At 35.9% G+C, this 15,111-nt stretch overlaps 1 protein-coding gene across 2 annotated transcripts in view; it reads right to left on the reverse strand.

The window, feature by feature from the left end:
• Window positions 1–15,111, reverse strand: part of LOC150087336 (golgin subfamily A member 2-like) — a 436,198-nt gene that overhangs the window by 230,980 nt on the left and 190,107 nt on the right. For both annotated transcript variants that reach the window (XM_090371141.1, XM_090371142.1), the window contains one exon: window positions 10,940–11,024. In XM_090371141.1, the coding sequence (XP_090227267.1) occupies window positions 10,940–11,024 (85 nt within the window). The remainder of the gene's footprint in view (window positions 1–10,939; window positions 11,025–15,111) is intronic.

Here is a 15,111-nt window from a genome sequence, read left to right on the forward strand (position 1 = left end):
ACAGAAACTGTTCTTCATGACAGATTCTACTGAATAAACAGAGCAGCTGATCCACAGATTCAGACAAAAGATGTTTGATTATCTGATAATGGATATCATCTGGCCCGACTGACACAGCACTCATCTGGGATGGAGGCAGTACCACTTTCAATTCCCATTCTGTGAAAGGCTGATTTTTTTGCCTCCCCGTTATTTGAGGATAACCTCAAATGCTGCTTTTTTTTTTTTTTTTTTTTTTTAGCTTTTTATTTGAGGGCCAGAAACTCAGGGGAATAAGATGCTTCAGCAAACTTTCCCTAAAGTGTTGGCAACTGCAGTTGCACCATCCATTGTGTTCTAGGATCAATGCGTATCTACCCTTCATTTTCTGGACTCTGTCCCAGACGAGCTTAAGTGACGATGACGTGAAGCAGATCTAAAATTCCTTTTGACTCTGAGGTATAATGTAATGTACTTTTGCACAAGCATATTTGAAGGCTATTAGATTACCAGTGGTGGAATAAGGATGAAATTTTCCCCATGCTTTGTTTCGAACCTTTCTTGCTGTTATGTATTCTGCATTCCACCATGGCTTTGGAAATGGTGGAACCAGCATCGATATCTTCGGAATTGCAATTGCTGTTGCTTGGACAATACTTTCCATTATGCAGTTCACTGTATCATTAATTGTTTCCTTGCTGACTGTGGGTATTAAAGGTTGCCAGATGTTTGAGAGCATTCCAGTCAGCATGATTGATCTTCCACCATGGCATGCTCGATGGGTGGCAAAGTTTTCCACTGCACAGAGTGGTCATCACAGGGAAGTGATTGTCTTCAACCTCCCATGTACACACGAGAGAGAGAGAGAGAGAGAGAGAGAGAGAGAGAGAGAGAGAGAGAGAGAGAGAGAGAGAGAGAGAGAGAGAGAGAGAGAGAGAGCAAGCATCACAGTGTATGTAGGGGGTAGGCATGTGGTTATATCACACATTTAGAAGGGCTAGGTCTTTGTTTTTAAGCATATGCTTGATAGTCCTACTCCTTCCACTGATGTCGGCACTACCCCACAGAGTAGTACGTCCACTGAAATCCCCTACTAACAGAAAAGTGGGGCTGGAAACTGCTTAATGAGATCACTGATGCCACCTGGGAATGACATCCCCCAAGGCATGTCGTTCCTTGGAATCAGTTAAGAGAAACCCTACTGTTAGGCAAACTGCTAATGCCTCTAAGCTGGTGGTAAGTGGCACTGCTTGGAAAGAATGGTGATCCCTCCGTGGGCAGGTCCATCCCAGCTCTGTCTTTGCAAATGACTGAGCAGTTTCGCAAGCAAGGGTCCTCATATGCTTTTATGATACATCTCTTATAGGCAAAAGCATGTTGGCTTATACTTATGCAGGAGGACCTTTATGTCATCACTATTCCGATGGAATCCACAGCAATTCCATTGTAAGAATTTGAATGTGATCACTATTTAGGTTTGCCCAGTCTGTCTGACGATTTCAAATGGCTGAGGGCTCAGTCCCAAATCTATTTTTTTTTGGAAATCAAAAACACTGACCTGTGTCCATATCTTCCTGTTCTGCAAAGAGTTCAAGCACTGAGTCATCTGGTACCTCTGATTTCAACATTACGCATCCAGATTTCATAGCTAAGCAACCCATCATTTGTGATCCTTTGCACCCCCCATCAAGTACATGCAAGGGAACAACAACAGGCCATTTGCAAGCAAATCCTTAAGGGATTTGGTACATATGGCCTTACTATGTACATCTCTTATAGGCAAAGTGTACTTACAGTGTAGGTACCCAGCTTTAATCTCATTAGGAGATACTGGCATATTAAAAGTAAGGCTGAGCTTTCTAGTGGGTATTAGATTCCCATCCCTACACACGAATATTCACTTTACAGATGTCATTCTTTGTGGTTTTAAGTTCAGAACAGATTTCTTCCACTGACACTACCATAAAAATCCCACTCGAAGATCATGCCATGAGATGAACTTAGTCTTCTTATGAGGGGAGGTAACAGTAATTGGAAGTCCCCCAATCAATGTGGCTCAAAGAAGCTGTTTTGATGGTATTAAGTTCATCTACATTATTTTCTGTTATGGGCTGTGTTGGGGCGTAAGAAGAAAAAAGTTTAGTTTATTAGGATTCATAAGTAGTTTTTAATAATATTTAGTGCTGGGGCTAACCATGGAGTCCAAATGAGACACTCACTACCTGGCAAACAATAAATGCGTGCACTCAGGAGCGGGATGCCATGGCTACCCAGACACTATATCTGCACCTCCGACCGCCTGAATTCTGTCTCTTGGACTACAAGGAAAGTGTCATGGCATTGACACAGTTGCCCCTTGCAGGCAAACCCACAATTAATACTGGCTGAGCCATTCAAGACCACCAGTCTTATCAAAGGAGGGGTCAAAGTGGTGTTCTGAATCTGGGCCCCTCAACCACCAGGATCTCCCTTCTGAATTTCCACAGGTTGCAGTGCATGGCAAACTCACCAGATTCCTATGATGATAGCCTGGAACCTAGATGGCGCGCCTAGGATCACAATGAAGCTAATCTAGAAGCCCAACAGTGTCACTGGGAGGTCCCCTTGCCAGTACTGGTGCCCACATCAAGGGGTGATAATAGATGTCTGTGAATTACTGCTATGACTGGAAGTCAGATTTAAAGAATTGGTAATTGGTGAGAAGATGTGATAAAAAGTTATATCCCCCACAGCTTTAGAGAAGGGATACAAATTTGTTTTTCAAATGATCAGATATTTTCTTAAACATGCTAGAAATTGATGTTTAATAACTAAAGAAATGCGTGCAATCTTTGATTGAGGATGTTTTTTAAGGGATTAAAATTTGGTTATATTAAATTCTGTTGATGGATGTCTTTTCTAAGATGTTAAGTGATAGAACTTTAAAGTTTTAATGGATTATGAATGCAGGAACTGTAATATTATTCTGTTATTCCAATGGGATTTTTAATGTATAATTCTACTTTGAACCTGAAGAATGAACAAAAATAACATATCTAAGTATTCGACAACTTCCTTATTTGGCTAAAAAAAGAAAATTTTAACCTCTAAATCCCAGGTGTGAAAAAGTTCTAAGTGTCAGAAATAGTTATGTGCCAATGCTATAGAAAGGTTCAAGGACTGTGCCCATCTGCTGTTCCAAGTAGAGAGTATTTATATTATCAATGTTCTACACTTAGAAAAGTCTCCCCAGATAAGACATAGGTCAAGAAATGCTTAGTTCCTGTCTTGGGTCAAAATTTCTTTTGGAACAATCTCTTAAAAAAAAAAATTAAAAAAAAAAAAAAAAAAATATATCACTACTGGAACACAAAGATTATATTTGACAGAAAATAAAATTAGAATCCATTACAAGCAGCACAAAATTATGAAAGAATCTTGTTTAGCATTTTTTCCTTTTTTGTAAACAGATGACATGTACGAGGGGTGATAATTTAATTTGCAGACTGGTGTAATTATCTTAATTATCATCATCTGACTTTTCTGCAAACTTCTCCTTCTTGAAATACTCTCCCTTCAACTTTACACACTTTCACCACAGTTGTACCCACACAGTAAATGCTTCTTGCAAGCCATTTTTCGAAATACTGCAAAGTGCTTGCATTGTGGCTCTGCGAGTATTGTTTTCAGACACAAAACTCTTGCCTTTCAGAGCTTTCTTCAGATGCGGAAATAGGAAGAAATTACACAGGGCTAAGTCTGATGAATAAGGTGACAGAACCTCGGCACCTATGGCAGTGACCACTGGCTCCAAGCATTGTCTTGAAGGAGAAACCACTTCACACCAGAAAGTTCTTGACACTTCTCACGAATGGCACAGTGAAGTTTGACTCTGAGAACCTCAAAGTATGCTTCCTTATTCACGGTTGTTCCATGAGACACAAAATGTGTAACAAGAATGCCTTTTATGTCAAAAAACACAAGAACCAGTTGTTTGTCAGCCGAACGAGAAGCTAGAAATTATGTTTTGGTGAAATCAGACTGCTTCCACTCACTTGACTGTTGTTTTGTCTCTGGATCATAGTGAAAAAACCAAGTTTTATCACAAGTCACTATTTGATTGAAGAAGTTTTAACCTTGTTTCAAAACGATCAAGCAATTCTTTGCACTAGTCTACTCTTTGCTATTTTTGTTCTGGAGTTAAATTGTGTGGAATCCAGCAGGCACAGATTCGTGACATTTTCAGGTGATCTTTCACAATAGTGTCAGCACTATCATATGAAATGGACATTCTAACAGCTAATTTATGAAGTGTAATTGCCTGTCTTCATCCAAGATTTCCTGGGCTTTTGCAATTTTCTCAGGAGTTGTTGAGCAGGAAAGCTGACCAGGTCTTGGGTCATCTGCACAGACTCATGGCCTTCACTGAATCGCTTGTGCTATTTAAATATGGCTGTCCTACAAAGACACTCAATACCATATGCTTCAATCATCTCTAACTGTTTCTGGTGCATTTAAGCCCCATCTTACACAATACTGAATCACATATTGCTGTTCAATCTGTATGTCTGACATGATATTTGCTTAAAAATGATAGTCAGTGACATGCGGCTAAAAAAAGCTTTTAACATAAATTTAGCTCGACAAGTACTGGCATGCACACAGAGTCTGCTCAGTGGCAATCAGGGAGAGTGCCTCTAGTGGCAGTTATGGAAAGTTTGCACGGTAAACAAAATCTTGCACCAGTCCACAAATCCTTAGTGATTGATACGAGTCACCCCTCGTATCAATCACTAAGCTAATAGGACCACAGTTTACTATTGCTAGGTTCAATATTACAGGGTGATTCTAAAATAATTGAACATATATAACCTGCCTCTGGAACAGTGGTCCCCAGATATCACACCATGCGACCGACTTTTTCTTGTGGGGATACATCAAGAACCTCATGACTGACTACCTCTTCCTCATAGTCTTAAGGAGATGAAGGAGGGCATTGTGGATGCCGTCTGTGATATGCTACAAAGGGTCTGGGATGAATTACAGGATTGATGAATGCAGTGTGACATGATGGGCACATATTGAGCATTTGTAAGATTATAGAAATAATAAATAACCTGTGACAGTTTCTTTACAAATTGGTTTTGACTACGCGTTCATATGTAACCTAGTTACTAAGTAATAAATTTTTGAAAGTGTTCAATTCTTTTTGAATCACCCTGTATATTAAATCTTTTAGTATGTGCATTTGAATCTAATATCTTTGCAACTCCAACAAACAATTTTTTACAAGCAAAACAAAACATGAGAATTACACACTTCCTTTGCACATTTTTTTAATTTAATTAACAAGTTAACAATAAAATTAACAGTTAAGTAAGCCTTCAAAGGTTTTATGCATTCATGTACAGTTGAAGCTCTTTGTAACAACTCCCTAGGGTAATGAGAAAAACAGTTGTTATATCGAAAGGGTGTTATATTGATTGTTCATAAAATAGCATTAGGTTAATGAGAAACTGGCTGGGATGAATCACACAGGAAGTTATAACGTATGGGACGTTAAAAAGAGGGTTGCTATAAAGAGCGTCATCTATATTAGTTTGTTAAAAAAAAAAAAAAAAAAAAGACCCTCACAGTAAAGTTTTTATTTTTTATTTTTTTTTATTAACTATTTCCTTGTGTTGGTCTGTTTTTCCTTTATTAATTGTTGGTAGCATTAGTTCATTTTCGAGAATATCGACGGCATCAAAATCAAAATCAAAAAAAAAAAAAAAAAAAAAAAAATGGAATAGCCTAAAGCAAGGATGAACTTCTGGATGCATCTGCAATTTTATTACTATTATTATTAAGAAGTTGTGTTTATTGGAGTAAAAGCTGCTGTGGCTATAATGCACCTTTCATGGTTTGAAGAGTATTCTTCTGAAGTATTCCATTTCTGGCTACTTTTCATTCACATTCAAATTTCCATTATGAATTAATCATGAATTATTTCATATTCTTTCACAATGACATATATTAAGAGTTCCTTTCAACATGGCATAAAAATTCACTTAACAGACAAAAAACTTATACCATTTCCTCTAACTCTCCATACTACACTAACCAATAGCTGTCAACTTTTGACTTTCAAAAAGCTATAGATCAGGCATTTGTAAGGAGGAAAACAGGAGAGTTTTGGACCAAAACACATGAAAAAATTTTTTTTTCTTAAATAAACAGGAGTACATTTCAAAACATATTTCAGAAAAGCGGGTTTTTCTGAAAGCAGGAACTTGACACTGCATTACAAAATTTAAAGCATTTTCTGCTTTAAATTTCACTGATAAAATGCACATTTTACATCAATATACAGCCATGGGACTGTTTACTATTGCTGTATGCTTTCAAACATTAATGTTCTGGGAATTTTCTTCTAGACATCAACTGAATACGACTTCTTCAAGAAAGATACTGTTCTGAACTTGCACCTCTTCAGAAATGGTGAACCAAACTTTTGTTCATAACAATGGCCTTTCTGTCTAGATTGGCTATGTAAGTGACCTGAACATAATTTTTCCCACATGGCTGAATATTCTCCCACATTGTATTGCTTAAATAACTGTTAAATTGCTAACACGACGTGAGATAGTTTGTTATATTTCAAGCTTCTTAATCTGCCAGTTCCCTGACCAAGATACAAAAAGAAAAGTTTATTACAGTATTCATGAATGTAAAAATGTCAGTGAATATGCATATATTCAAGATAAATGAAAAGAAAACTCATTTCAATAAGCTTATATTGAAATGAGTCATGAAGATCATCCTAAATATCTAGATGATCAGCACGACAACATCAAGGTGGTATCCTTCCTTCCAAATACAACAGCTTTGATTCAACCAATGGATCCAGGCATTCAGAGCTTACATACGGACAACATTTTCTGAGGCTGTAAATGCAACAGTGCAAGGGAAGATGGATCTGTGGCAATTTTGGAAGATGTTTTTGGTTGGTTTTTTTTTATTTATTTTTTATTTTTTAGGACCATTATAACTAAGGCCATATTGCTCCGGGATATGCGGTGGCTCCGGGAGGATGCGAAAAGGTTCCCTGACCTTTCCGCATCCTCCGTATTTGGTGGTGACGGGCTCGAACCCCGGTCTAATCAAGGAGCGTATGCTACGCACTGCTGCTCCTTCCCACCTGGCTACGGAGGTGCCCATTTGGAAGATGTTTAACATCCTTGATAAAATATGCAACATTTCAAGAGCCTGTAATGATGTGACAACAACTTGTATGAGCAGAGTTTGGAAAAAAAAAAAAAAAAAAAAACTTCTAAAATATTCAAGCTTAACAACAAAGATGAGCTGATGTCTTCTGTTACCAAAGAAATTGTACATTTTAAACTTAGCCCAGGAGGATAAAGATGTAGACAAGCTTGTAGATGAACGAGATGAAGATTTAACAAAAGAAGACCTAGCCCAGTTGAACATGCAAAGAGTTGAGGAGCAAGGGAGAGCTGAATACGCTGAGGAATCAGGGCAACCCAAGAGGCAGTTCAAATTAAACGAAATAAGAGAAGTGTTTTGTAAAATTCAGGTCTCTATGTCTGATGGAATGGATGAAAACACCAAACGTTTCATGGTGCCTCCGCAGCCGGGTGGGCAGGAGCAGCTGTGCATAGCACACACTTCTTGATTAGGCCGGGGTTCGAGCCCGTGACCACCAAAATACAGAGGATACGGAAAGGTCAGGGAATGACCACCACCACATATCCCGGAGCAATATGACCTTAGTTGCTAATGCTCCTAAAAACCAAATGTTTCTTGAATATAGAAAGAAGAAAAGCTCAAAATTTCTTATCAGCTTATTACAAAATTTATGAAGATAAAAAAAAAAAAATAAAAAAAATAAAGCATACGAAACAGATGAAGATCGGAAAGTTCATATAATGTAATACCTCCCTGACCTCTACTCAGCCTACAGCACCCTGTGATTAATGTCTTATTAATGCTTCAGGTTCATTTTAAGTTATTTTCAGTTCATCGCCTGAAGTGTATAGACTTTGATTCATTGTGTGGTTTAGACCAATTTTCTTAAATATGTACATTTTGATTCTCTTAGTAGCCATTATAGGTTTTACATTATAGGTTTTATACCTACACGGTGTACGAAATGCATAAAAGTTTTTACAGTACAATAACATGCATTTTTTTCTTCATTTTATGTTTTCTTTTCTTATGTGCCACTCCGGCTATTTCACCGCTGTCCCCAGATAAAGTTTTTAATTGTTATGGTACATAACTATTTTACTTCATTTTTCTGAGGATATTTGTGTTTTTTTTTGTAATTTTGGCATATCAGGTATATAGTAGCAATATTTTATTAATCATTCCGAGTTACATAAAAATCGACTTATGTAAGAAGTACTGGAAAGTCCTGGTATCTCTTACATATGTCGTGGACAGACTGTACTGGAAACAAAGAAGTACTTGTCCACAAAAAAAAAATTTCAAATTCAAAAAAGTTCACTGCCAATTGAAGAAATCTGTGTTATCCCAGCTTTATAAAAACATTCTTTAATGGAAACTTGTGCACCATGTAGCCATGTGCAGCAATAAAGTGCCTCTTCACTGAATAAAAGAGTAAATTTTTTCATCTTGTTTTACTCTTCATGACCTTGACAGTAAAAATGCCTATGACAAAACCATCCTTAGGTTTAATTTGGTATTGTAATGAACATGCAAAGGGAACCAAAGACTTAAAAAAACTCTTTGTATAATAAATTTGCACATAACATTCTTCAACAAATCTAGGAGTAATGACCTCAAGTACATGGATGGGAAGTATTTGGATCGAAGAGTTGTGTTCAGAATTTCAAATAGTAGTAGTAGTGGCATATGATGCAAGAAAGCAAGTGTATGAGCTTATGCAGCATCAGCCAAAAAAAAATCACTCCATTCCCTCAAAATGCCTGTCCAGTTCCTCCTTAAATTTATTTAACCTATCAATTTCCACAACGACAGATGGAAGTTTGTTCTAGCAATTAACCACCCGCTGGCTAAAGGCAAATTTCCACACAAATATGCTAGCATAACATTTCAAACAAACAAAAACTGTTTGTTTGCTTGAAATGTTTTATTTTCATAGTTATTTTTTCAGGCCAAAAGAGAGGAACAGACTTTCTGCACCAGTTAGGATAACATGCCTAGAATTATCAGCTTCCTTAGTCTGTTTAGGATTGTTTTTAATCAGAAGTTTGCAATTCATAAATTCTTTTTCTTGGGGAGTTTCATTAATTCGTCTTCTTTCAAAACTTCTTCTGGATCATGGAATGAGTTTGGATATCAGTGGTAATCTAGTCATCGCTTATTATACTTTTAATCTGATTACTCTGAGAAACTACTCATATGGCTTTTCTCACCACTTCTATCTACATATAAAAGAATATTTTGCTTTTCCATGTGCACACTTTTTGCTTTCCGCAAGGTGGAGCAGTAACTGCTATTGTGTCATACAACAAAGTGATTGACAGATCTGACTCAAAGACGCTTTTACAAACTCTTAATTTTTTACAGTCTTTATATTTTTCTACATATAAAAGAATATTTATAGTGCTTTTAATTTTTCAAATTCTTCAAAGGTTTCTTCAGCTATTAGTAATGTTGTTAATAATGGCAGTAATAGAAAAGAGAAAGATTGGCTGAAGATTGGATCAGAAAGGCTGAGAAGAAAAGAAAAGATCTTTAGTATGAAGCAGCACTTAAAAATCGTGATATCGAAGAAAACAAAGTGATTATTGAAAAATATGAAAATAATAAGTTAAAGGCTTCACAAGAAAGGAAATATACAAAAAACAAAAGACTACTTTTATATCACAAGACTATATGTGTAGTGGAAATAAGGAAGAAATGTTTGGTTTGTGAACACATCACAGGTGACAGAGCTGGATCGAAAGCATATATTCCACAGATTCATATGTATTCGTTTTTCAATGAGCACAGTTTCCTGTGAAATTGGCTTTTAGTATAACAATAAACAAAATTCAAGGTCAAACATTATCTAAGGTTGGTGTTGAACTTAACATCATGTTTTTCACATGGACAACTGAAGGCAGCTAAAATTCTTTGTATAGACAGAAAACGAATCAAAAATGCTGAAGAATGGGGTTCTCCCCCACTAAAAAAATTAAAATATAAAAACGTATAATTCAGGTTCGTGTGACACAAGGCAGAAGGGAGCAAAGTGACCTTCTGCCTTGTTCTTTAAATAGATTTTTCAAAAGGTTGTCACAAGATTAGATATGCATTTAACCAAAGATAGCCAAAATTTACATACATACATACTTACTTCAAAATCACATAGGAAATACTTATTAGAGGAAACCATAAGAGTACAAGAAGAATGAATTACAATGTAGCATAGCCAAATCTAGTACACAGAACAGCCAACTTTGCATGGAAACAATTATAATTTAACTGCAAAAACATCAATAACAGACAACAATATCAGATAACTAGTGCAATGGCTGGTGATATGGACATGTCACCCCATGTACATCTGCAGTACCACCTAACATTAAACTTCCATAAATTTACAGAAAAAAATTACTAACAAGAGATTATATTGGAGTTTTGTCTTATCCAAAAGGCAAATAGTGGCATTAATTGAGATAACAATCACATTCAAAAACAGAGAAAGCAAATTAAAAAGCAGAAACTAATTTTTCCCATGCTGAGCAATTCTCATTCTGTTTTACAGAAAGTAGAATAAGATGTGTGCATGATAAACATCTGTGAGAGTAGAGCAAATATTTCAACTCTCCGTAACTAGAAGAAATATATATTAATTTTTCATTCTACATAAGTTAGATTATTTTTCTTCAAAATTATAATGGTTTTAACTGTATTCCATATCTTTTTAAGAATTTATTGTTTGAACATTAAAACTGAAGCAAGGTATATGTCAGGTAACTAGTTCATGAAAAGAATCTATATCACTTACTTTGTGACTCTAGAACTTCTATTTTGGCCTGAAGGTTGTACATTTCTTTATGCACAACATCCTTTTCTTCATTTGACTGTTTTAACTAAAAGAGAAAAAATTTTATAAAATCTATGTATGAACTGCTTATTAATTAGTACACTATTTAATGTTAAGTAATGAAGAAATTTTCACTGCACAATTTAAGAATAATCAAAATTATTTGCTAATTTTGGATGCTAAAATGAAGGGACCCTGGAGGCTAAAATGATCCAATTGGTCCCTTTCTGAAGAAAAAAAAAATTTGAGTGATACAGAAAAAAAGTAAAAATAAAAATTTTTTTTATTACCATAAAACTATTTTAATCAGAAATATACTTTTCTTTGTACCTAATTAATCAACATTTCCATTCTCAGCAACTCACAATTTTTTCGAATTAACCTCTAAGATCAGTAAGTTTCAGTGAATAGAGATAAATTTGAATTTTAGAAAAAAAAAAAAAAAAAAAAAAAATTCAGCAAAAATATTTTAGCTTTACTCTGAAAGTCTCATCATTTTCATAAATTCACTGCTTATTAAAATAATTATTACATATTATTGATTAATAATATTAATATCATCAAAATATAAAGGGGAGAAAATACTTAAACACAGAATAATGAAGTGAAGTGACAAAAGTCAGAGATATTCTGTAGAAGATATCCTCTCGCCATATATTTACCACAGTGAATGTCAGTACTTGCTGATCATACCAGGTTTGTGATACTCTTCCTGACTGGCTTAATGCTGATGATTTCTACTCTGATAATTCTGCAAGGTACTACCTGTTTGTAGAGCTGGTTGTTGCTAGTCTCTCTCTCTCTGGTTTGTATGAATGATGTTGTTGGTTTGCTGTATTGTATGAATGCATGGTATAAACAGTGCTATCTGAGAGAGGGGGCAGACACTGGCTTTACCTTTATTTTTGTGTTTTGATCATGTATGCATCTTAAAACTTTTCTTTTTTTCTGCTCTTTTACCAGCATTGCTGTTTCGTGTGTGTGTGTGTGTGTGTACGATCACACACATGGATTAGAAATGATGCTCTTTAATTTCTAGTTTTTTGGCATATTATTTTAACGGTTTTTTTCTTGCTATTCTAATTTTTACTTAATTGGGGGGGTAAGGTAATTCTGATTGGATGGGAGGGATCTGTTCTGGCAGAGGTATTTGAGATAGTCACTGCTTTTAAGAATATATATATCTTTGATTATAGCTAATTCATTACTGAGTAGGTCACAGGTGCAGATTCTGAAATCTTCCTAGTTTTCATCCTGCCTGCTTCAAAAATCAGGGTGGGTGAAGTAGCAGTGCACAGTTACACCTGCATCTACAAGTTTTAAATATTTTTTTGCATATAGTAATTGCTTCTGATGATCAGTAGGTCTGGGTAGGAGTTTCTCAACCTCAATTCCCACCATAAATCAAATGCCATGAAACTGAAAGGCCATTTAGGAAGTTGCAAAACATCAATGTTCTGATTCCATGTGGCCAAATATTGAGTATTTGTCCACAAAATGGACTTTGAGTCTTGGTTTTAGATGAAAAACCTCCCATTGCTGCTTTGAGTTGGATGATGATAGCTGTTAGTAGAGAGGGAAGGAGGGACAGAAAGCTTCCCTACTTAATCCTTTTTTTCCCTACAAATTTATCTCTCTCTCTCTCTCTCTCTCTCTCTCTCTTGGAGTTGGAAGTATATGTTCTGCATTAATATCAATAATATTTAAGGTAACTTCTGTTGGAGCAGGGGAGAGGTTCTGACTTGCCTGTATTAGTGGATTAGGTGTCTCAGTGCTATATTCAGTGTGCAGTCTAGGCTTGCAGCGATATTATTAGATGTGCATTTGATTTATTTTAATTAGCTCATCAGGATTTGATTTTTTTTTTTTTTTTTTTTTTTTATTAGAGAGAACTGGTCATTTGGTAGGCAGCTGGTGAGGATAGAAATAAACAATTTGGCAAGTTCTCTTGACTTGCTCACTCTGACCACTAAATCTTGTCTCCACATTTCCCAAGATTGTGGGTGCTTTGAAGTTGTCATGTTCAATTTTTTTTTTTTCCCCAAGTATCTTCATGTACTTTATTGGTTGTGACTAGTTTAATGAAGGTCTCTCTTCATTTTTGTTTCTGTTTGTTTGGCGGGATCCTTTTCTTAGTGCCTAGAACGTGCCATTATCTTCTAACAGGTTGTTCATTATCCAGCTTTAGTCTATCGTGGCTGGTTTTATCACTTTTTCAGCATTGTGAATATTTATATCATTTCTTAGACCACTACTAAGATAACTTCAATTATCTTAGTAGTGGTCTAAGAAATGCTCAGGCACTAGAAAACCATTAGAAACACACAGTATGCATTGCATATGCTTAAGAATGAGGTAAATGGCATTACAGATAAAAATACATTTAGACAAGACTTCCAAAAATCTTTTGTTCAGTTGCAGGCATGATGGAACCAATATGTTTGTGGAAAGAGATTATAATGAAAAATATTAACAACATAACCATTTATCATTGAAACAAAATTTATTCTTTGGAATATTTACTAAACTTTCTGATCAAACTAAGTAAATCAAAGAGATCACATGGTGAGTAACATGCACAAGAAAGTGCTATAAGGCCATATCAACAGAAGTGCCAAAATCAGAATGGAAAATAGACAGGCTCCCACAGGATTCCAAAGCAGTATGATTGTTGGCTGCTCAAAGACAAATCCACAAGCAGATGCAGCAGAAGCTGAAAATTTAGGATGAAAGAGCAAGGTACTCAATATCTGGAGCAGAACCTCTGCATTTAACGCAGAAATATAAAGCATCCACATCTGCCAACTTCTGATTTTCGAAAGACAGGATTTTGAGCACAGGAGGAAAACAAGACGATTCAAAAAAAAAAAAAAAAAAAATCAGGTGGTTACTGCACATTTTATATTAAAATACAGACTTAGGATTGTTTACCAGCAAAACAGTTTCTAACATGAGCTTACCAAGATTTTTCTATCTGTGGATTTCTGTTTGGAGTGTCTGCTAAGCAACAACTAATTATGTTTGCTTTAAGAAAGATACCGTTACAAACTTTTGCTTTCTTCACAAATATTGAGTAAAAGTTTTGTTGATAACAATGGCACTACTACTTAAAGTTGGGCAGGGCCTGCCACAAGCATATTCAACTGGTTCTGCCGAACAGGGCCCTGCACTGAAATAGTCTAAATAATAATATCATCCACATCTTTTCTACATTTCTATCAATGAGCCTACCACCATCTTAATGTCTAGTTATCCATATTATCGTCACTTCAAGAGCACTTACACTAGTCAACTTGAAAATTGCTAGAAGTAGTGTATACTTCCTTCTCAACATGTATGTTTCATTTTATAACAAATATAGGAGGTTATTTAATAATGTAATTTTTATGTTATACTCGCTTTCAATAATATCTGCATTGTTTTTCACTTCTGGAGGTAAGGAAATAACAAACAGGGCTTAATCAGATCTCCTAGTTTCCAGATACTGCATTTGATGAACTGAAGCCTGTCTTGGTAGGAGTATCCTTTTTTCCTCCTTACTAATCTCATTGTCCTTCTTTGCACCTGTTTCGACATGTGCAAAGAAGATCCACATCCTACCTGAAATGAGGCATCCAGACCTATATGCAGTTAGTTGAGATGTGGCCTAACAATTGCCTTATACAATGAGATAATCAACTCCTCTTTGTGTATACCATTAGCAAAATCCCATGAGCCACCCATGGCAATACCCAAAATCCCATAGCAACATGCCTGCATTGCTCAGAAATCGTCTGACAGGACAATTAGCCCCACATCACATCTTTTTCATTGTCAACTACCTCAGTGTTATAATACTCTGTTGGTATGTTATCCTTGGATAACCACTACTCCCTCCTCCTGCATTTGTCAAGGTTCAACTTGTCAATTTCCACTTCTGAGTCCATCTTGTTGAAGTTGCATACCCTGATTACTGCCATTAACCACCTGGCCAACCTTTGTATCATCTGCAAACTTAGACAATAAGCCTAATATCCCATCATCAAAATCATTAATAAATATAGAAAACAACAATGGACCCAACACTGAATCCCGGAAATTAACTGATAAAATTAGTCCAAGAAGGACAGCACCCACTCATAATCACCATCTTC

This window comes from Mastigoproctus giganteus, chromosome 4 (assembly GCF_048544385.1).
Source record: "Mastigoproctus giganteus isolate SK-2022 chromosome 4, ASM4854438v1, whole genome shotgun sequence".
In the NCBI taxonomy this organism is placed as follows: domain Eukaryota; kingdom Metazoa; phylum Arthropoda; class Arachnida; order Uropygi; family Thelyphonidae; genus Mastigoproctus; species Mastigoproctus giganteus.